This window comes from Heterodontus francisci, chromosome 26, assembly GCF_036365525.1.
Source record: "Heterodontus francisci isolate sHetFra1 chromosome 26, sHetFra1.hap1, whole genome shotgun sequence".
Lineage (NCBI taxonomy): Eukaryota > Metazoa > Chordata > Chondrichthyes > Heterodontiformes > Heterodontidae > Heterodontus > Heterodontus francisci.
This window is the reverse complement of record NC_090396.1, coordinates 13,212,498-13,234,550: the sequence shown is the minus strand read 5'-3', so window position 1 is coordinate 13,234,550 and position 22,053 is coordinate 13,212,498. Positions and strand designations below refer to the sequence as shown.

Here is a 22,053-nt window from a genome sequence, read left to right as displayed (position 1 = left end):
TGTTGACTGCAAGATGCCACCTAGGTCCGCAGCTGATCCCTGGAATGAAGCTCATCCTGGCTGCTCTGTCCAATGTCAGAATAGCCTATTCCCGTCGGAACTCCCTCAACTGAGCTTTGAGCATTCAAGTCTGCCCCTGCCACCACAGCTGCCCAGTGATGCCAGCAGGCTCACGTTCGTCTCCAGATTCCTGCCACTCACCACTGAGAAAAGCACGTCTTACAGCTCCAGCAATGGCTACTCTGAGGCACTTCTGGAGCAGCTGAGCTTCATTTTGAGCCTCTGCATTATGTTAATCAGCCCTTCCCGTAGCCCTCATGGCCCTCCGCCTTGTTCACTCTGCCGTGCTCCAGACATGGCGTTCTACCCATGCTCTTCCTTTGAAAATCACAAACTGCTCCTGAAAAGCCTGTTATTGAGTTCCACAATGAGCTCAACAGGCAATTAATTGGAGGCGTGCAGACTTCCCATTCCCCCCCTCCCAGCAACCCTTTAAAAATAGCTTCGCGTTCCAGAGGCGGTGAGACCCGGTGCTGACCTGCGAGAACGTGATCTTCAAATTGCTCACACACCTTCTTCCGCTCCCAATGGGCTTTGAATATCCAGCCCCTGATGTCAGATTCTGTGTCAACCTGACTTCAGACTCTATGTAGCAGTGTTGTCAGATTCATTCTACTTCTCATTTTAAGATTCTGTGTAGTGCTGATGCTGAAACCTCTCGAGTCCTCAAGTCAGATTCAGTGTAGACCTGATGTCAGACTCTTTGTTGTCCTCATGTTAGACTCAGGATAGTTCTGAAGTCAGATTCTGTGTAGGCTTGATGTGAAAAGCTGTGTTGACCTGATGTCTGATTCTGTGTTGAGCTGATGTCAGATACTTACTAGACTCCATGTAGACTTGATATCAGACTCTGTATAGTTCTATATATGTTTGATTCTGTGCAGACCTGATGTCAGATGCACTGTATTTCTTCTAGAATCAGAGAAAGTTTAAGGCACAGAAAGAGGCCACATGGTCTATCGTGTCTGCGCCGGCCGAAAAACGATCGACCTATTCTAATCCCACCTTCCAGCATTTGGCCCATAGCCCTGTAGATTACGGCACTTGAGATGCATATCCAGACTCCTTTTGAATGAGTTGAGGGTGTCTGCCTCAACTACCCTTTCAAGCAGTGAGTTCCAGACCCCCACCACCCTCTGGGTGAAAAAATCTTTCCTCATCTCCCCTCTAATGTTTCTACTAATCACTTTCAATCTATGCCCCCTCGTCACTGACCTCTCTGCTTAGGTGAATAGACCCTTTACCAGGCCCCTCAAAATTTTGTGCATTTCAATCTGATCTCCCCTCAGCCTTCTCTGTTCCAAGGAGAACAACCCCAGCCTATCCAATCTTTCCTCATAGCTGCATTTTTCCAATCCTGGCGACATCCTCGTAAATCTCCACTGTACCCTCTCTAGTGCAATTATATCCTTTCTCTAATGAGATGACCAGAACTGCACACAGTACTCAAGTTGTGGCCTAACCAATAAGTTATACAGTTCCAGCATAACCTATATTCTATAACCTTATATTCTATACCTTGGCTAATAAAAGGATTCCATATGCCTTCTTAACCATCTTATTGACCTGTCCTGCTGCCTTCAGGGATCTGTCGACATTCACTCCAAGGACCCTCATTTCTTCTACACTTCTCGGTATTTTTCCATTAATCGTGTATTCCTTTAACTTGTTTGACCTCCCCAAATGCATTACCTCACATTTCTCCTGGTTGAATTCTATTTGCCACTTTTCTGCCCATCTCACCAGACCATCAATATCTTCCTGCAGCCTACAGCTATCCTCCTCGCTATCTACTGTACAGCCAAACTTTGTGTCGTCTGCAAACTTCTTGATCATGCCCCCAAATTTACATCCAAATCGTTAATATATACCGCAAAAAGCAGGGGGCCGAGTACCGAGCCCTGCGGAACGCCACAGGAAACAGCCCTCCAGTCACTAAAACACCCGACAACAATTACCCTTTGTTTCCTGCCACTGAGCCAATTTTGTATCCACTTTGCTACATTTCCCTGGATCCCATGGGATTTTATTTTTTTTAACTAGTCTGCCATGTGGGACCTTGTCAAAGGCCTTGCTAAAATCCATGTAGACCACATCAGCTGCACTACCTCATCTATCTTCCTTGTTACATCTTCAGAAAATTTGAACAAGTTGGTCACACAAGATCTTCCCTTAACCAGTTCATGCTGACTATTTTTGATTAACCTGTGCCTTTCTAAGTGATAGTTTATCCCGTCTCTCAGAATTGATTCCAATAATTTGCCCATTACTAAGATTAAACTGACTGGCCTGTAATTATTCAGTCTCTCCTTCGATCCCTTTTTAAACAGAGGTACAACGTTAGCAATAAAAACAAGAAATGCTGGAAACACTCAGCAGGTCTGGCAGCATCTGTGGAGAGAGAAGCAGAGTTAACGTTTCAGGTCAGTGACACTTCAGTACAACCTTAGCAGTTCTCCAATCCTCCGGCACCATACCTACATCCAGTGAAGACTGGAAAATGATGGTCAGACCTTCTGCTATTTCCTCTTTTGCTTCTTTTAACAGCCTTCTGTGCATTTCATCTGGCCCTGGTGATTTATCAACTTTCAAGGATGCTCATCCCATTAATACTTCCTCTCTCCCTATGTTTATCACATCCAATACTTCACACTCCTCCTCCTTAACTGCAATATCTGCATCATCCCCCTCTTTTATGAAGACAGATACAAAGTATTCATTAAGAACCATACCAACATCTCCACTCCTACACATAGGTTACCTTTTTGGTCTTTTATGGGTCCTACTCTCTCCTTACTTATCCTCTTACTCTTAATGTATTGATCAAACATCTTTGATGTTCATGTAAGATTCTGTGTAGACCTGATGTCAGACTCTGTATAGACCTTGGGCTGGATGTTGAAATCTTGGTGGATGCAGGAGTGAATGTGCAATTTTAAAACTGCGTTCTTGGAGGTCAGCACTGGCTCCCACTGCTTCCGGAATGTGAAGCAATTTTTAATGGGACACTAGAAGGGGGGTAATGGGAAGAACAGATGCCTCCAGTTAATTTGGTTGTTGAGCTTGTTGCGGAGCTCATTAAAAGGCTTGTCAGGAGCAGCTTGTAATTTTCAGTGGAAGTGCACAGGGAAAACTCCATGTCTGGAACACGGCAGGGTAGAGAGGTCATGAACACTTTAGGGACCATGAGGGTTATTGGAAGGGCGGTTTAACATATTGTAGAAGCCCAGAATAAAGCTCAGCTGTTCAAACAGTGCCACAGAGTAGCCATTGCTGCAGCTGAAAGACTTGCATCCAGCAAAGTTTTGCCTCATGGAATAAAAGGGATGTAGCGACACAGATATGAAATTGGCTGAGTGACAAGAAACAGAGAATAGTGGTTAATGGATGTTTTTCGGACTGGAGGAAGGTTTGTAGTGGAGTTCCCCAGGGAACAGTTTTGGGATCCTTGCTTTTCCTGATATATATTGATGACCTACACCTTTGCGTAAAGGGCATGATTTCAAAATTTGCGGATGATATGAAACTTGGAAGCATTGTGGTGGAATGGGTGGACAAGTGGCTGATGAAATTTAATGCAGAGAAGTGTGAAGTGATTCATTTTGGTAGGAATAATGCGGGGAGACAAGATAAAATAAAGAATACAATGCTAAAAGGGGTGCAGAAGCAGAGGGACCTGGGTGTAGATGTGCATAAGTCATTGAAGGTGGCAGAACAGGTTGAGAGAACGGCTAATAAAGCACACAGTATCCTGGGCTTTATAAATAGGGGCATAGAGTACAAAAGCAAGGAAGTTATGCTGAACTTGTACAGAACACTGGTTCGGCCTCAACTGGAGTAGTGTAACCAGTTCTGGGCACCACACTTTAGAAAAGATGTGAGGGCATTGGAGAGAGTGCAGAAAAGATTCACAAAAATGGTTGCAGGGATGAGGAACTTCAGTTATGAAGATAGATTGGAGAAGTTAGAACTGTTTTTCCTTGGAGAAGAGAGCGTTGAGAAGTTAAAGGTATTCAAAATCATGAGGGGTCTGGACAGAGTAGATATGAAGAAACTGTTCCAATTGGTGGAAGGGTGGAAGGATCGAGAACACAGTGGGCGGCACAGTGGCGCAGTGGTTAGCACCGCAGCCTCACAGCTCCAGGGACCCGGGTTCGATTCCGGGTACTGCCTGTGTGGAGTTTGCAAGTTCTCCCTGTGTCTGCGTGGGTTTTCTCCGGGTGCTCCGGTTTCCTCCCACAAGCCAAAAGACTTGCAGGTTGATAGGTAAATTGGCCGTTATAGATTGTCACTAGTATAGGTAGGTGGTAGGGAAATATAGGGACAGGTGGGGATGTTTGGTAGGAATATGGGATTAGTATAAATGGGTGGTTGATGTTCGGCACAGACTCGGTAGGCCGAAGGGCCTGTTTCAGTGCTGTATATCTAATCTAATCTAAAACAAGAGGGCATGATTTAAGGTAATTGGCAAAAGAAGCAATGGCGATATGAGGAAACCTTTTTCATGCAGCGAGTGATTAGGATCTGGAATGCACTGCCTGAGAGTGTGGTGGAGGCATGTTCAATCGAAGCACTCAAGAGGAATTGGATTATTATCTAAAAAGGAAGAACGTCCAGGTCTACGGGGAGAAGGTAGGGGAATGACATTAAGCAAATTGCTCCTTCAGAGAGCCAGCGCAGATCCTTCTGTGTTGTAACAATTCTGTGATTCTCTAATTCAGTAGTGAGTGGTAGGAATCTGGAGAGGGATGTGAAGCCACTGGCATCACTTGGGCAGTTGGGGTTAGAGTCATAGAGAGATACAACACTGAAACAGGCCCTTCGGCCCACGAGTCTGTGCTGACCATCAACCACCCATTTAGACTAATCCTACATTAATCCCATATTTCCTGCCACATCCCCACAATTCTCCTACCACCGACCTACACTAGGCCAATCGACAATGGCCAATTTACCTATCAACCTGCAAGTCTTGGGCTGTGGGAGGAAACCGGAGCACCCGGCAGAAACCCACGCGGTCACAGGCAGCACCCAGAACCGAACCCGGGTCGCTGGAGCTGTGAGGCTTGATGCTAGTGCCCCCTGAGGGGTGGCCCCTTCAGTTGCCACTGACCATCTCAGCCATTTCCTGGCACCCTTTGAATGCTGAATGAGGCCACTGATTGAGCGCAGCTGGCATCCAGTCTGAGTGTCTCAGTGCCAGCAGCAACACTGAGCAGTCAATGCTACAGAGTCTCACTCTTTCCATGCATATCTGCACCCTGCTTCTGCACCCACTCGGGGTGGTGCTGCACATGGCTCTCCAAGAGGTTTCCCACTGTTTCAATGGAGGAGCTCATTCACTCAAAACCCTCAGCCATCATGGAGCACGTGCACTCCATTGTCCGCTTATGGTTCCTCAAGACCTCAGGGAACTCCGACAAATGGGAACTTACCAGCCTCAGGTTCTCGAGGAAGACTCTCCTTGTTTATGAGCATTGCTGTGTCTGTCCTTGGTCCTCCATGGGGGACTGCACACAGTTGACTCTGCCTCTCATTCCTCCTCCTGCTCAAGCATGATGTGAGGTTTACCCAGTGTTCTCCTTTTTGCGCTACTCAGGTGAGTGTGTGCGCGCTGGTGGAAGGTGCCAAGGTATGATGTGACGGTGCTGGTTCCAGTGATTCTTCCCCTTGCCGAGGAGGGTGGTGCCGATTGTGCTTGTGCAATCTGGTCCCCCTCTGCAACTGGCCATGTGGAAAACACAGGAAAGTGGAAATGAGAACGCGGCCCACTCAACACTCACCCCAGGACAAACAACCCCTAAGATGACAGCAGTTGTATAGCCACAGCTTGCATTGGGCAGGAATCTCCTACATGCCCTTCACCTCAAGATTCAGCAATCAAGTAACCTTCTGTTCATGGCTTCCCATCTCGCCATCCCCCACTGACTGACTCGTTAGCACCCTGACGATCTCCACCACTGCCTCCTCCAGCAGGGTCAGAGTGTGGAGCTGGGCCACAACACCACCCGTTCTGGCCATTTCCTGAGTGTTATGGGCTCACTTCCCCTGTAGGATGAGAGGAAAATGACTCATAGGTAGGCTGCCTTCCTTCATCACTTCCAGCATGACATACACGTTAACCGATTTGACCCTCAGTGATGTCCCACTCTGAATAGTGCCCCATATGTTAGAATAGCTGCTCTCTCAGTGATGTGACTGGACACTTGATCTGACAATGTTAGGGAGAACTATGGACATTCTGTGACGTCAGCTGGTATACATGCTGGTGTTTACAGAGTTGTTGACCCATCACCCAGGTGCCACTGCCACTCACCTTATCAGCTCAGTGAATCTCTTCTGACAATGGATCCACATCCTTCTGGTGAGTCCTCGGCTGCTGACTTCCGTGGCCACCTCCATCCCTGCCCTCTTGGTTTCTGGGGGGCTTTCTTCTTCCCGATTCTGGGAAAAGTATCTCCTGTTTCCAATGCACCACTCGAGGCATCAAAAAAATTGTGATGCTGCCCATGGACGCATGCCCATGTCTGTGCTGGCTCTCTGAACTCTCTGCTGCTCCATTGTTTCAGGCCACAGCAAGCCCAGTCATGACTGTCATTTGCCTTTAAAATTGCACTCGGTTTCCAGGTCCCGCCTCCAGGCCGCTCCTGGCACCTTTAATTGGGTTCTGAGCTCGACACCAGGTTAATTAGGCCTTTTTCCTTCGAAAATAGCGTCGCTGACATGGTGCGGGTTTGGGACCCAGAAATGTTCCAGGCATTGGGATATCGCTAATTGCAGCGGCTATGGGATGAGGCCCTTAATTGCCCAGTTAAGGTCTCAACTGATGGCAGACTGTTCACAGGCCTTCACGCCCCAGGCATAATTTCGGTAGAGGCAGGAAGGTGGCAGGTTCTGCCCTGCCCCCATCCCACCTGATTATATAAAAGCAAAATACTGCAGATGCTAGAAATCTGAAATAAAAACAAGAAATACTGGAAATACTCAGCAGCTCTGGCAGCATCTGTGGAGGGAGAAGCAGAGTTAACATTTCAGGTCAGTGACCCTTCATCAGAACTGGCAAATGTTAGAAATGTAACAGGTTTTAAGCAAATAAAGTGGGGTGGGGCAAGAGATAACAAAAGGCAAGGTGTTGATAGGACAGAGGGTCACAAAGAGTAACTGACCAGAAGGTCATGGAGCAAAGACAAATGATATGTTAATGGTGTGCTGCAAGACAAAGTGTTAGTGCAGAACAGGGTGTTAATTGACAGAAAAATGAACAGCTCTGGCCCAAATCACAAACATGAAAAAAGTGGGTAGGCACATGTTTTTTTTAAAAAAAGAATGATGAAACAAACTAAAATAAAATAAACACATAAAAAATAATAAATAATAAAAAGAAAAAATAACTAAAATAAAAAGGGGGGCCCCTCGTGCTCTGAAATTATTGAACTCAATGTTCAGTCTGGCAGGTTGTAGCGTGCCTAATCGGTAAATGAGATGCTGTTCCTTGAGCTTGCGTTGATGTTCACTGGAACACTGCAGCAATCCCAGGACAGCGATGTGGGTATGACAGCGGGGGGAATGTTGAAATGGCAAGCAACCGGAAGCTCGGGGGTCATGCTTTCTGACTGAGTGGAGGTGTTTCGCGAAGCAGTCACCCAATCTGCGTTTGATCTCCGCAGTGTAGAGGAGACCACATTGTGAGCAGAAAATACAGTATATTAAATTGAAAGAGGTACAAGTAAATCGCTGCTACACCTGAAAGGAGTGTTTGGGGCCTGGGATAGTGAGGAGAGAGGAGGTAAAAGGGCAGGTGTTATACCTCCTGCGATTGCATGGGAAGGTGCCGTGGGAATGGGACGAGGTGTTGGGGGTAATGGAGGATTGGACCAGGGTGTCGCGGAGGGAACGATCCCTTCGGAATGCGAACAGGGAAGGGAGAGATGTGTTTGGTAGTGGTATCACGCTGGACATGGCGGATGATCCTCCTTTGGATGTGGAGGCTGGTGGGGTGGAAAGTGAGGACAAGGGAGCCCTGTTGTGGTTCTGGGAGGGAGGGGAATGATTATATGCTTTCCCCACCTCCAATCTCACCATGGGGGAAGAGCATAAAGTTCCCCTTTGATGTCAGATTCTGTTTAGTTCAGATGTCAGGCTCTGTGCAGTCCTGATGTTTGATTCTGTGTCGATCTGATATCATATTCATTGCATTTCTCATATAAGATACTGTGTAGACCTGAATTCAGATTCTGTTTAGACATGATGTCAGACTTGATATAGATCGGATGAAGATTCTCTATAGACTTATTGTTATCACCTGTTTGGACCTGATATTAGATTCTTTCTAGAACTGATGTCAGAATCTGTTTATACTTGATGTCAGATAATCTGTAGACCTGTTGTTATAACTTGTATAGTCCTGATGTCAGATTCTGTGTAATCCTGATGTCAGATTCTGTGTAATCCTGATGTCAGATTCTGTGTAATCCTGATGTCAGACTTTGTGTAATCCTGATGTCAGATTCTGTGTAATCCTGATGTCAGACTTGGTGTAATCCTGATGTTAGATTCTGTGCAGATCTAATGCCATAGTCATTGCATTTCTCATGCAAGATTCTGTGTAGACCTGAGGTAACACTGTGTGTGGAACCAATGACAGATTCTCTGTAAACCTTGTCATATAAGGGCCTAAAATGGTTAAGGTTTGAGACAGTGAGAGTAAACCCCTCCCACTGTAATAATGATGATGTAATAGTCGCATGGAAATTAGGCTGGGACGAAGCTGGAAGCAGCACGAGGTATGCTGGCTAGACAGGCTTGTGGAGAGTGTAAAGCAGGGTTGTCCAACCTTTTTGGGCGGAGGGCCGCATTATGATTTTTGCACGGCCCAGGGGCCGGTGAGCAAATTTCAAATGATAAAGGCATTAAACATTTATTTTATGAGTAAAAACAACAAATGTGCATTCTTGTGAAGAAGCTTTAAATGAGAAGACTAATTTATTGACTTATTTTCTCACCACTATGTTGAAAACTGATTTAGTGACATACCTGACATTGTTTTTGCGTACATAAGTAGTCAATTGCTGCCCGCACACTTGATGTAGTGATACAAAGTATTCTGGATAGATATCCATCTATCAGGAGTGATCTTGATCTGCCTCTGTCTCTCTGTCTCTCTTCCTGTGTTCCCCCCTCTCTGTGTTGTTCCCTCCCCTCTCTGTGTCATCCTGGCTCTTTGTGGTTCTCCCCCCACTCCAAACCCCTCTCTCTCTGTTGCCCCCTCTCTGCCCCCTCTCTCTCTGTTGCCCCATCTCTGCCCCCTCTCTCTGTTCTGCCCTCTCTCTGCTTTTCTCTCTCTCTCGCTGACTGTTGCACTGAACGGGAGCACTCAGCACAGCAGCTTTGCGGTTGGTCAATTTGTTTAAGAACATCGCGCTGTCAGTTTCACAGCTCAGCTGCTGAAGCAGGAATGTACTTCCCAGCATCGGACAGATTCAGGGTTTTCCGGCAGGCTTTTTAAAAAAAGTCAGAAAACCCCGAATCTGTCAAAGTTGGGAGAGTTACAGAGGCGCATGTAACCAGCCTACTGTGTGCCGAAGAGGGAACCCTCCATAGAGGGTGCACCATCAGAGGCTCAGCTATCTTCAAATGTCCAAGCGGCCATGTCAGTCAAGACTGTGCTGCTCTAGGGTGGCCATCACTGATCTGTGTATCATAATGCAGGATGAGCTGAGCCCCATGGGAGATGGTGACCACCCAATAGCAGTGACACTGAAGGTCACCGTGATGCTGAACTTCTATGCTTCCAGATTTTTCCAGGGATCCACTGGAGCTACGTGTGAGATCTCCCAGTCTGCGGCTGGTAGGTTGATCAAGGTGGTGACTGAGCCCTATTCAAGAGGGCCAGCGAGTATGTGTGTTTTCGCACTGATCCAGGCAGTCAAGCTGAGAGAGCCATTGGATTCGGGGCCATCACTGGATTCTCTGAGGTGCGGGGTGTGATCGACTGCATGTGGCCATTCAGGCTCTCAGCCAGTGGCCTTCATCAACAAGAAGGGCTTCCATTCCACTAATGTCCAATTGGTGTGCAAACACCACAGTCAGAACCTTCAGTTGTGTGTACGGTTCCCGGGAAGCAGCCACGACGCATAAATACTTCCACAGTCCCAGGTTCCACAGCTCTTCTGGCCCTCCGCGCACCTTCAGGAATAGATACTGGAGACAAGAGCTACCATGAAGACATGGCTACTAACGCCTCTGAGGAACACACACAAGGATGCAGAGGAGAGGTACAACACCTGTCACAGGTCAACCCGAATGACCATCAAGCAGGGCTTTGGTCTCCTGAAGATGCGATTCAGATGGCTTGGTCGATCCAGTAGAGGCCTTCAATAAGTCTCAACCAAGATCTCATGTATTGTGGTGGTCTGCTGTGGTCTGCTAAACCTAGCACTGCAGAGGGGAGACGCGTTGGAAAATGAGCACATGGAGGAGGCTGATGACCAGCTGATGACAAGATGAAGGACCTGAGGGACCACAGGCAAGTCGCAATGAGATACGCACAAGGGAGGCTTGGAACGCGCTCATTCCCAGCCATGTCAGATTACCCTTACTACCTGTTGGATCTATACTAATAAAGCCTCACCTTTCTGCAGCCCCGCTGTTGCTTCCTTCATTTACTGTTCCATCACCCTGCGCCCAGTTGCACATTGCATAGCAGCAAAGGCAAAGCGCAACCGCACATACATGGTCCCTTGCATCCAGCCCCTTGAGGGAGCCAGGGTATACCGGAAGCCCTGAAAAATATGGAAGGAGATGTTGCGCCACCACATTAAACCTTTACTACTAACAGAACAAGAAACACAAGGCTTCACACTTTAACACTCTCTTCACATGTGAACCCTAAATGCAGCTAGGTGCTCTTCTTAAATCTCTTAGCTGTGTTCCTACATGGTGCACCCTCTGCACTTGCAGTGGAGGTGGAGGCAGGCTGCTGACCTTGTTGCCCTGTGGTTTGGGATGACCTTGGAGTGGTCATCCGCTGGCTGCCTGAGGCCTGCCAGCATGCTGAGAGGCTGCTGCACAGGTGCAGGATTTTTCTGTCTTCACGGCTACTTCAGGCACTGGTGTCACTAGTAGAGGGGCTAAGGAGCTGCTGTTCACACCAGGAGTGCCCTGAGAGGAGTCCACAGATGCACTTCTCCACAAAAGCAAAATACTGCAGATGCTGAAAATCTGAAACAAAAACAGAAAGTGCTGGAAATACTCAGCAGGTCAGGCAGTATCTGTGGAGAGAAAAAAGAGTTAACGTTTCAAATCTGTGACCTTTCATCAGAACAGGAGCTCCATGTTTCTAGTGGTGGACACATGAGCACTAGGCCTCATGCGCGCCAGAGTCTCCCTTGTGCTGATACACTTGGCCACTCAGTCTCCTTTGTCTGCACTCCTCTCTTGCCATCTGCGATGGAGCAGCCCCCATGCTGCCCTGCCAATTCCAACAGCCCCTCCTCCATTGGGAATCAGATGGCCAGGTATGAAACCCTTCCATCAATCTTATTTAGTTATTATTTTATTTTTATTTAGAGATACAGCACTGAAACAGGCCCTTTGGCCCACCGAGTCTGTGCTGACCATCAACCACCCATTTATACTTCTTTCTTTTGGGCCTCCTTATCTCGAGAGACAATGGATACGCGCCTGGAGGTGGTCAGTGGTTTGTGAAGCAGCGCCTGGAGTGGCTATAAAGGCCAATTCTGGAGTGACAGGCTCTTCCACAGGTGCTGCAGAGAAATTTGTTTGTTGGGGCTGTTGCACAGTTGGCTCTCCCCTTGCGCCTCTGTCTTTTTTCCTGCCAACTACTAAGTCTCTTCGACTCGCCACAATTTAGCCCTGTCTTTATGGCTGCCCGCCAGCTCTGGCGAATGCTGGCAACTGACTCCCACGACTTGTGATCAATGTCACACGATTTCATGTCGCGTTTGCAGACGTCTTTATAACGGAGACATGGACGGCCGGTGGGTCTGATACCAGTGGCGAGCTCGCTGTACAATGTGTCTTTGGGGATCCTGCCATCTTCCATGCGGCTCACATGGCCAAGCCATCTCAAGCGCCGCTGACTCAGTAGTGTGTATAAGCTGGGGATGTTGGCCGCTTCAAGGACTTCTGTGTTGGAGATATAGTCCTGCCACCTGATCCTACATTAATCCCATATTCCTACCCCATCCCCACCTTCCCTTGATTCCCCTACCACCTACCTATACTAGGGGCAATTTATAATGGCCAATTTACCTATTAACCTGCAAGTCTTTGGCTGTGGAAGGAAACCAGAGCACCTGGCGAAAACCCACGCGTTCACAGGAAGAACTTGCAAACTCCGCACAGGCAGTACCCAGAATCAAACCCAGGTCACTGGAGCTGTGAGGCTGCAGTGCTAACCACTGCGTCACTGTACCTTGGCTGGTTCCTTAATGTTATGGGCTGTCTTTTCCTGCAAGCACAAAGCTAAACACTGTTAGTTACCCCACAGAGACCAGCACAATGCCTATGCTGGTGGCAGCCCCGCTGTCCATGATGGGAACACACGGATGCCTCCTGCATGTGGCCACTCTGGAGGGACCTTGCTGGAGTCAGCAATCGCAGATGGCCACTTCTCACCGAGATGCAGCCATTTCTCTGACAGCATATGCTGCTGCCTGACTCCATTGCCACTGACTGGGTGGTCACTCCCTCTCCAACAAATGCATCCTCTCGCGTTACCACATGCAAGCCCCAAAGAGAAAAGAGGTATGGAGTCCTCACCTTGGCAGAACAAATAAGTCAGTAATGTGTTTGTGGTACTGGAGCCAGGTTCTGAGGGTGACCCCACATCTGCCGACCTCCTCTGTAATCTCCGTCCAGGCTTGCTTGGTCGTTCAGGCCAGTCTCCTCCTGTCCCTGGGGAAGAGAACCTCCCACCTTGCCCTTGCAATGTGGAGGAGAGCTTTCAGGGAGGCATTGTTGAACTGTGGGGCCACCCTGGGTCTTCCATCCGCCATTGTCTCTGCCAATTTCCTTCCCTTCCGCAGCTGTCCTGGTAGTCCCCATGATACTGAGTCCTGGCAGCCCTTTAAATATGGCGCCAGCAACTGCCATCGTGTGACCTCATACTGCCTCCGCCACCCCTGCTGCCTTAGTGGTCAGCCCCTGTGCCTACTGACTCTTCATTGGCCAGCCACCAGAAAATCGCTTGTGGTCGGTCAATCCCTCCCCAGCACCAGCAGCTCCTGCTTCCATGCCCAATGGCCGGACCTGGGACCTAGCCACAAAATTCAGCCCCTGATGTCAGATTCTGTGCAGTCCTGATGTCAGAGGTTGTTGTCCTGATGGCACATTCTTTGTAGACCTGACGTTATAACCTGTGCAAACCTGATGTCAGACTCTGTTGTTCTAATGGACAATTATTGAACATTTGAGTTCAATAATTTCAGAGCATGACAGCCCCCCATTTTACTTACATTTTTAGTTATTTTTTCTTCCTTTTTTTTTTACATTCTTTTTTACATTTTTTACAATCTTTTTTTGCATTTATTTCATTTCATCTTAGTTTGTTCAGTTTGCTTACCCACTGTTTTTTTCAGGTTTATTTTCAGGTTTGCACTTGCAGCTGTTCAATATTCAGTGTATTCACACCTAATCTGTACTAATGCTTTGTCTTTCAACACACCATTAACATATTGTTTGCCTTTGCTCCGTGACCTTTTGGTCAGCTATGTGGCCTGGTCCAATCTGCACCTTCTCCTTTGTTATCTCTTGCCCCACCCCCACCTCACTTGCTTATAATCTGTGACTTTTCTAATATTTGTCAGTTCCGAAGAAGGGTCACTGACCCGAAACGTTAACTCTGCTTCTCTTTCCACAGATGCTGCCAGACCTGCTGAGTGGTTCCAGCATTTCTTGTTTTTGTTTCTGTTGTTCTAGTGCCTGACTGTGTGCAGACCTGGTGTCAGATTCTGTGTAGACCTGATGTCTCACCCTGTGTAGATCTGATATCAGATTGATTGTAATTCTCATGTCAGATTCAGTGGAGACCTGGGGCTGAATTTTGAAATGCCAGTGGGTGCAGGAGTGAGTGCATGTGGGATTTGAAAATCACTTTCTTGGAGGTCGGTACTGGGTTCCTCTCCTCCAGAATGCAAAGCAATTTTTAAAGGGATGCCAGAGGGAGGGAACGGGAACCTCGCACGCTTCCAATTGATTGCTGTTGAGCTCATTGTGGAACTCATTGAAAGGCTTGTCAGGAGCAGTTTGCAATTTTCCATAGGAGGACATGGGGAAAACACAATGTCTGGAACATGGCAGTGTGTAGAAGTCGTGAACACTGCGAGGGGCCATGAGGGCTATTGGATGGGCTGTTTAACAAATTGTAAAAGAACAGAATAAAGCTCCACTGCTCAAACAGAGTAACCGTCGCTGGAGCTGAAAGGTTTGCATTTGTCTGTTGAGTGGTAGGAAGCTAGAGAGCGATGTGAGGCCACTGGCATCACAAGGGCAGCTGGGCTTAGCAGGGGAAGGCCTGGTAAATGAACAAACCCTATCTGAGGGAGTTGAGATGGGAACAGACTACTGTCACATTGAACTGAGCATCCAGGATGAGCTTCAGCAGATACAACCTCCTGGACTGCAAGGCTGAAAGGGGAAGAAGGCGCTTCCCAAGACATCAGGTCTACCGCCCAAGAGTCAGCTACCTGCAAATGATGCAGCGTCAGAGCCTTAGGAGGCTGCGCCTATCTAGGCAGATGGTTTTAAATATTTGTGCTCTGATCTACAATAACCTGAGTCCTCGTAACCCGAAGGCAGTCCCTTACCTGCAGTCATCAAGGTCACTGGCACCCTGAATTTTTATGCAAGTGGGTTGTTACAGGAATCAGCTGTAGACCTAAACAGCATATCCCAGATGGCAGCTCATCACTGCATCAGGCAGGTCAAGGATGTCATATTCAGGAGGGCGGGGGAATAAATCCACTATGATGGGCCAGCACAGGTACAGAAGGCATTGGGCTTTTCTGCCATCGATGGATTCCCTCAGGTTCAGGGGGTCATCAATTGCACCCATATTGTCATCAAGGCACCGACAGAACAGCCAGTCAGATTCCTGAACAGAAAGGACTACCATTCATTGAATGTCCAGCTGGTCTGTGACCACAGGAAGTGAATCTTGCTGGTCTGCATCTGGTTCCTGGGAAGTTTCATGACTCCTTTATCCTCCGCAAGTCCCAGGTGCCGCACCTCTTCAGGCCCACATCCAGACTCCATTGGTGGTAGCTGGGGGATAAGAATTATTCCTTAAAGAGATGGCTCCTGATGCCCATCTGTACCCAGACATAGATGGAGAGAGGCGCTACAACCAGAGCCACCTACCAGCACGGACCTGCTTTGAACAGACCATTGGCATCATGAAGATGCACTTTTGTTGCCTTGATCGGTCAGGTAGTGCCCTCCAATACAAGCCAGCCAGAGTGTCCCGTATCGTGGTTGTCTGCTGCCCTGCCCAACATGACGATGCAAAGAGGCCTGAGGCCTAGAGATGGATTCAGAGGAGAAGCCACTCCACCTCGGAAGAGGACTGGGATTAAGAGGAGGAGGAAGGAATCACTCCAGAGGTGGCCAGCACGCAGGCTTAGGAGGATGCCTGGCGATGCCATTCCAGATCTCTGGATGAACAGGCTGGCATGGCTGTGAGAGCCACGCTAATTCAGGAGCATTTCACTTGATCACCTCCAAGCCCTTATGACCGATGATCCCAGAACTCACCTTCCAGCATGGAGAGCTATCATTCTGCGATGACCCCCATTACCAGACATGACCATGCAGAATGAGCTTTCTACCACCAACATTCTCCAACATGACAAAGCATGGAAATACAGCAAAGTCAGGCCCCCATGCACTCATTCCCCCCACCCACTCAACAAAACTACATCCCCTTTTTGACATGAAACATCAATAACACATATCTGATTGAAACATAAACAAGTGATATTGTAATGAAAACAAAAAAGCCAACAAATGTGGAAAACAGCACCCAGATAACCCACTGACTCCGACAACAGGAACTTATCAGCCTCTGGTTCTCAAGGAAGACCCTCCTTGTTTGTGACACCTGACGCCCAGTATCTTTGCCAAGTAGAGCGTCACTGTGGTCTGTCCTCCGAGGGGGACTGCCTACAGCCGACTCTGCTTCACTCTCCACCTCCGGCTCATACGTGATGTGAGGTTCACCCAGTGCCCTCTTTTCTATGCTACTCGGGGGCCCAACCTAGTGTCTGTGCTGATGGAAAGTACGGTGGTATGATGTGATGGTGCTCTTTCTAGTGAGTCTCCCCCTGCCGAGGAGTGCGGCGAGGACTGTGCTTGTGCACTCTGGTCCCCCTCTGCAACTGGCCCTGTGGGAAACACAGGAAAGTGGAAATGAGAACTCGGCCCACTCAACAATCATCCCAGCACAGTCAACCCCTGAGAGGACTGTGGTCAAAGATTCACAGCACGCATTGGACAGGTGTCTCCTCCATGCCCGTCACCTCAGGATAGAGCTATGAAATGACCCTGCTGTTCACGGCCTCCTGTCTTGCCATTGCCCACTGACTGACTTGTTAGCACCCTGACGTTCTCCAGTGCTGCCTCCTCCATTGGGGTCAAAGTGTGGAGCTGGGCCACAACACCGCTCGTGGGAGTCATTTCCCGAGTGTTATGGGCTCACTTCCCCTGCAGGATGATAGCAGAATGATTCATGAGTAGACTGCCCTCCCCTCATCTCATGACATACATGTGAGCTGATGTGGCCCTTAGTGATGTTGTCCTCTGAATAGTGCCCCATATCTGAGGGTGGCTGCTCTCTCAGTGATGTGACTGGACACTTGATCTGACAGCGTTAGGGAGAACTAACGACATTTTCTGAGGTCAGCTGGTATACATGCTGGTGTTTACAGAGTTGGTAACTGATCACCCGGGTGCCACTGGCCACTCACCTTACCAGACCTTATCAGGTCAGTGAATCTCTTCCAACTTTGGACCCAATCTTTCTGGTGAGTCCCTGGCTGCTGACTTCCGTGGCCACCCCAACCATGGCCTCTTTGTTTCTCTTGGCAGATTTCTTCTTCCAGACACTGGGAACAAAACATCTCTCCTTTCGGACACTGCATCCGTTAAAGCCTCAAACGAGGCATCTGAAAATTGTGGTGCCACCTGGGGATGCCTGCCCAAGCCAGCGCAGGCCCTCTGAGGTCTCTGCTGCTCCATTGCTTCAGTGAACGGTAAGCCTAGTCATGGCTGGCATTCCCCTTTTCAAAGGGCCCTCCATTATTGGGTCCTGCCTCCAGGTTACTCCCGACACTGCTGATTGGATGCCAAACTCACCCCCAGGCTAATTAGGCCCTTTACATTTCAAAATAGCATCGTGAAACTATGGGACCCGGAAATGTTCCAGGTGTCCGGTTCCCAACCCCGGAACAAAATTCAGCCCCTGATGTCGAACTGTAAAACTAATCTCAGATTATGTTTAGTCCTCATGTCAGATTCTGTGTTTACCTAATCTTAAGAACTGTGTAGTCCTAATGTATAACTTTGGTGGACCTTATGTGATTCTTTCTAGAACTGATGTCAAACTCTGTGTAGTCCTGATCGTTTCTGTGTAGATCTGATGTCAGATTCTGTTTAGAACAGTTAACAGATTCAGTGAGCCCCTCGTTTCATATTTTTTGTCATTCTCATCAGTTTCTGTGTAGTTCATATGTCAGAATTTGTATAGGCTTGATAAAACTTGTGGAGACCTGATGTCAGATTCTGCTTAGACTTGATGTCAGATTCATTGTATTTCTCATGTAAAATTCTGCTTAGACCAAATGTCGACTCTGTTTAGTCCTGATGTCAGGTTCTATGTATAACTCATGTCAGAGTTTCTGTAGACCACTTGTCAAGGTCTATGTTGACCTGTTGTCAGATTCTGTGCAGACCAGATGTCAAAACCTCTATAGTCCTGACATCAGACTGTGTGAAGACTTCACGTCAGACTCTGTGTACCTTGTAGGGTGATATGTTCAGCTGCAGTCTTATCCTTCTGCTACCACTCGAGGAGTTGATTTTATTTGTAAGGCCCATTGCATCATAGCAAGGTTGCTCACTTACATGTTCTGTGAATCGCAGGCAGTAAACCTGTCAGTGAATTGCAATAACATGTTAATGATGGTACCCCAGCTCTGTCCATTTGGACAGGTTTCGAATGCTGTGTGATGGAGGGAGGACAAACAACAGCCCTAGCGAATCTTGTTCACCAGACATTGTCCCACATACTGAGTCTTGTTCACCAGACAGTATCTTTCAGAGTGAGTGTGGTTAGGGCCTTTTCTATTGATGAAATCTGTTTAACTCTGCTTTCCATTGCAGGAGATGCATTCTGCATTTCTACAGTTGGGTGCTTCCATGGAACAACAGATCAGGGTCATTTTCAAAGTAATGGAAGAGTACGACTGGGGGAGCTTTGCCATCATCACTAGCTTCTTCCCCGGACACCAAGACTTCATAAACCACATTCAGCTTTTTATTGAAACCAGCTATTATGGGTGGGAAGTTGAACAAACTCTTACTCTTGAAATGACACGAAGTGAAAACAATTCCAAAACAGCAAGACTTCTGCAGCAGATTGATGCACAGGTTCTGATTCTGTATTGCTCGAGAGAGGAGGCAGAATACCTGTTTGAATTGGCTGAACAGGCTAATCTCCTTGGCCCAGGCTACATCTGGATATTGCCCAGCATCACCGTGGGCAACACTGAACGAGTGGCAAAACAGTTTCCTGTCGGGCTAATCAGCATAATGACAGAGCGATGGAGGATGAGCTTACAGCAGAGGGTGAGGGATGGAGTGGCAATCATTGCAAAAGGTGCAGAGAGTTTTTACAAAGCATACGGATACATGCCAGGACCAAGTGCTGACTGCAGGCATCCAGCTCAAGGGGGCACAAGAAACATACTGTACAGGTACTGATCCATTAAAACTATCATTTAATCACAGCTATCCATTATAAACAGTGACAACTTACAAGTAATGGTTAATAATAAAAAATGAACGTTCACAGTTAATGATCCATTATCAGTGATCGTTCAGGTAATGATCCATTATAGACAGTGATCATTTACAGTTAATGATCCATTGTCAGTGATTGTTTAGTTAATGATCCATTATAGACTGTGATCGTTCACAGGTAATGATCCATTATAAACAGTAATCGTTTACAGGGATTGATCCATTATAAACAGTGATCGTTTACAGATAATGATTTATTATAGACAGTGAATGTTTCCAGGGATTTATCCATTATAAACATTAAAGCTTGACAGGTAATGATCCATAACAGACAGTGAATGTTCACCGGGATGTATCCATTATAAACATTAAAGCTTTACAGGTAATGATCCATTATAGACAGTGAATGTTTACAGGTAATGATCCATAATAGACAGTGAATGTTTACAGGTAATGATCCAAAATAGACAGTGAATGTTTATAGGGATTTATCCATTATAAACATTAAAGCTTTACAGGTAATGATCCATAATAGACAGTGATCATTTACAGGTAATGATCCATAATAGACAGTGAATGTTTACAGGGTTTTATCCATTATAAACATTAAAGCTTTACAGGTAATGATCCATAATAGACAGTGATCATTTACAAGTAATGATCCATAATAGACAGTGATCGTTTCCAGGTAATGATCCATAATAGACAGTGATTATTTACAGGTAATGATCCATAATAGACAGTGATCGTTTACAGGTAATGATCCATAATAGACAGTGATCATTTACAGGTAATGATCCATGATAGACAGTGATCGTTTACAGGTAATGATCCATAATAGACAGTGATCATTTACAGGTAATGATCCATTATAGACAGTGATCGTTTACAGGTAATGATCCATAATAGACAGTGATCGTTTACAGGTAATGATCCATTATAGACAGTGAATGTTTACAGGTAATGATCCATAATGGACAGTGATAATTTACAGGTAATGATCCATAATAGACGGTGATCGTTTACAGGTAATGATCCATTATAGACAGTGAATGTTTACAGGTAATGATCCATAACGGACAGTGATCATTTACAGGTAATGATCCATAATAGACGGTGATCGTTTACAGGTAATGATCCATTATAGACAGTGAATGTTTACAGGTAATGATCCATAATGGACAGTGATCATTTACAGGTAATGATCCATAATGGAATGTGATCATTTACAGGTAATGATCCATAATAGACGGTGATCGTTTACAGGTAATGATCCATTATAGACAGTGAATGTTTACAGGTAATGATCCATAATGGACAGTGATCATTTACAGGTAATGATCCATAATAGACAGTGATCATTTACAGGTAATGATCCATAATAGACGGTGATCGTTTACAGGTAATGATCCATTATAGACAGTGAATGTTTACAGGTAATGATCCATAATGGACAGTGATCATTTACAGGTAATGATCCATAATGGAATGTGATCATTTACAGGTAATGATCCATAATGGACAGTGATCATTTACAGGTAATGATCCATAATAGACAGTGATCGTTTACAGGTTATGATCCATAATAGACAGTGATCATTTACAGGTAATAATCCATAATAGACAGTGAATGTTTACAGGTAATGATCCATAATAGACAGTGAATGTTTACAGGTAATTATCCATTATAAACATTAAAGCTTTACAGGTAATGATCCATTATAGACAGTGATCGTTTACAGGTAATGATCCATAATAGACAGTGATTATTTACAGGTAATGATCCATAATAGTCAGTGAATGTTTACAGGGATATATCCGTTATAAACATTAACGCTTTACATGTAATGATCCTTTATAGACAGTGATCGTTTACAGGTAATGATCCATAATAGACAGTGATCGTTTACAGGTAATGATCCATAATAGACAGTGTTCATTTACAGGTAATGATCCATTATAGACAGTGAGTGTTTACAGGTAATGATCCATAATAGACAGTGATCGTTTACAGGTAATGATCCATAACGGACAGTGATCATTTACAGGTAATGATCCATAATAGACAGTGATCGTTTACAGGTAATGATCCATAACGGACAGTGATCATTTACAGGTAATGATCCATAATAGACAGTGATCGTTTACAGGTAATGATTCATAATGGACAGTGATCATTTACAGGTAATGATGCATAATAGACAGTGATCGGATACAGGTAATGATCCATAATGGACAGTGATCATTTACAGGTAATGATCCATAATGGACAGTGATCATTTACAGGTAATGATCCATAATAGACAGAGAATGTTTACAGGGATATATCCGTTATAAACATTAACGCTTTACATGTAATGATCCTTTATAGACAGTGATCGTTTACAGGTAATGATCCATAATAGACAGTGTTCATTTACAGGTAATGATCCATTATAGACAGTGAGTGTTTACAGGTAATGATCCATAATGCACAGTGATCATTTACAGGTAATGATCCAAAAGGGACAGTGATCATTTACAGGTAATGATCCATAACGGACAGTGATCATTTACAGGTAATGATCCATAATAGACAGTGATCGTTTACAGGTAATGATTCATAATGGACAGTGATCATTTACAGGTAATGATGCATAATAGACAGTGATCGGATACAGGTAATGATCCATAATGGACAGTGATCATTTACAGGTAATGATCCATAATGGACAGTGATCATTTACAGGTAATGATCCATAATAGACAGTGATCGTTTACAGGTAATGATTCATAATGGACAGTGATCATTTACAGGTAATGATGCATAATAGACAGTGATCGTTTACAGGTAATGATCCATAACGGACAGTGATCATTTACAGGTAATGATCCATAATAGACAGTGATCGTTTACAGGTAATGATTCATAATGGACAGTGATCGTTTACAGGTAATGATGCATAATAGACAGTG

The 22,053-nt window shown here is 46.0% G+C and overlaps 1 protein-coding gene across 1 annotated transcript in view; it reads left to right on the top strand.

Annotated features, from left to right (window-relative positions):
- The window catches only part of LOC137384487 (glutamate receptor ionotropic, NMDA 2C-like), a 397,390-nt gene that overhangs the window by 128,259 nt on the left and 247,078 nt on the right, over positions 1-22,053 (top strand). The window contains exon 2 of the mRNA XM_068058626.1: positions 18,460-19,052. Within this exon, the coding sequence (XP_067914727.1) occupies positions 18,460-19,052 (593 nt within the window). The remainder of the gene's footprint in view (positions 1-18,459; positions 19,053-22,053) is intronic.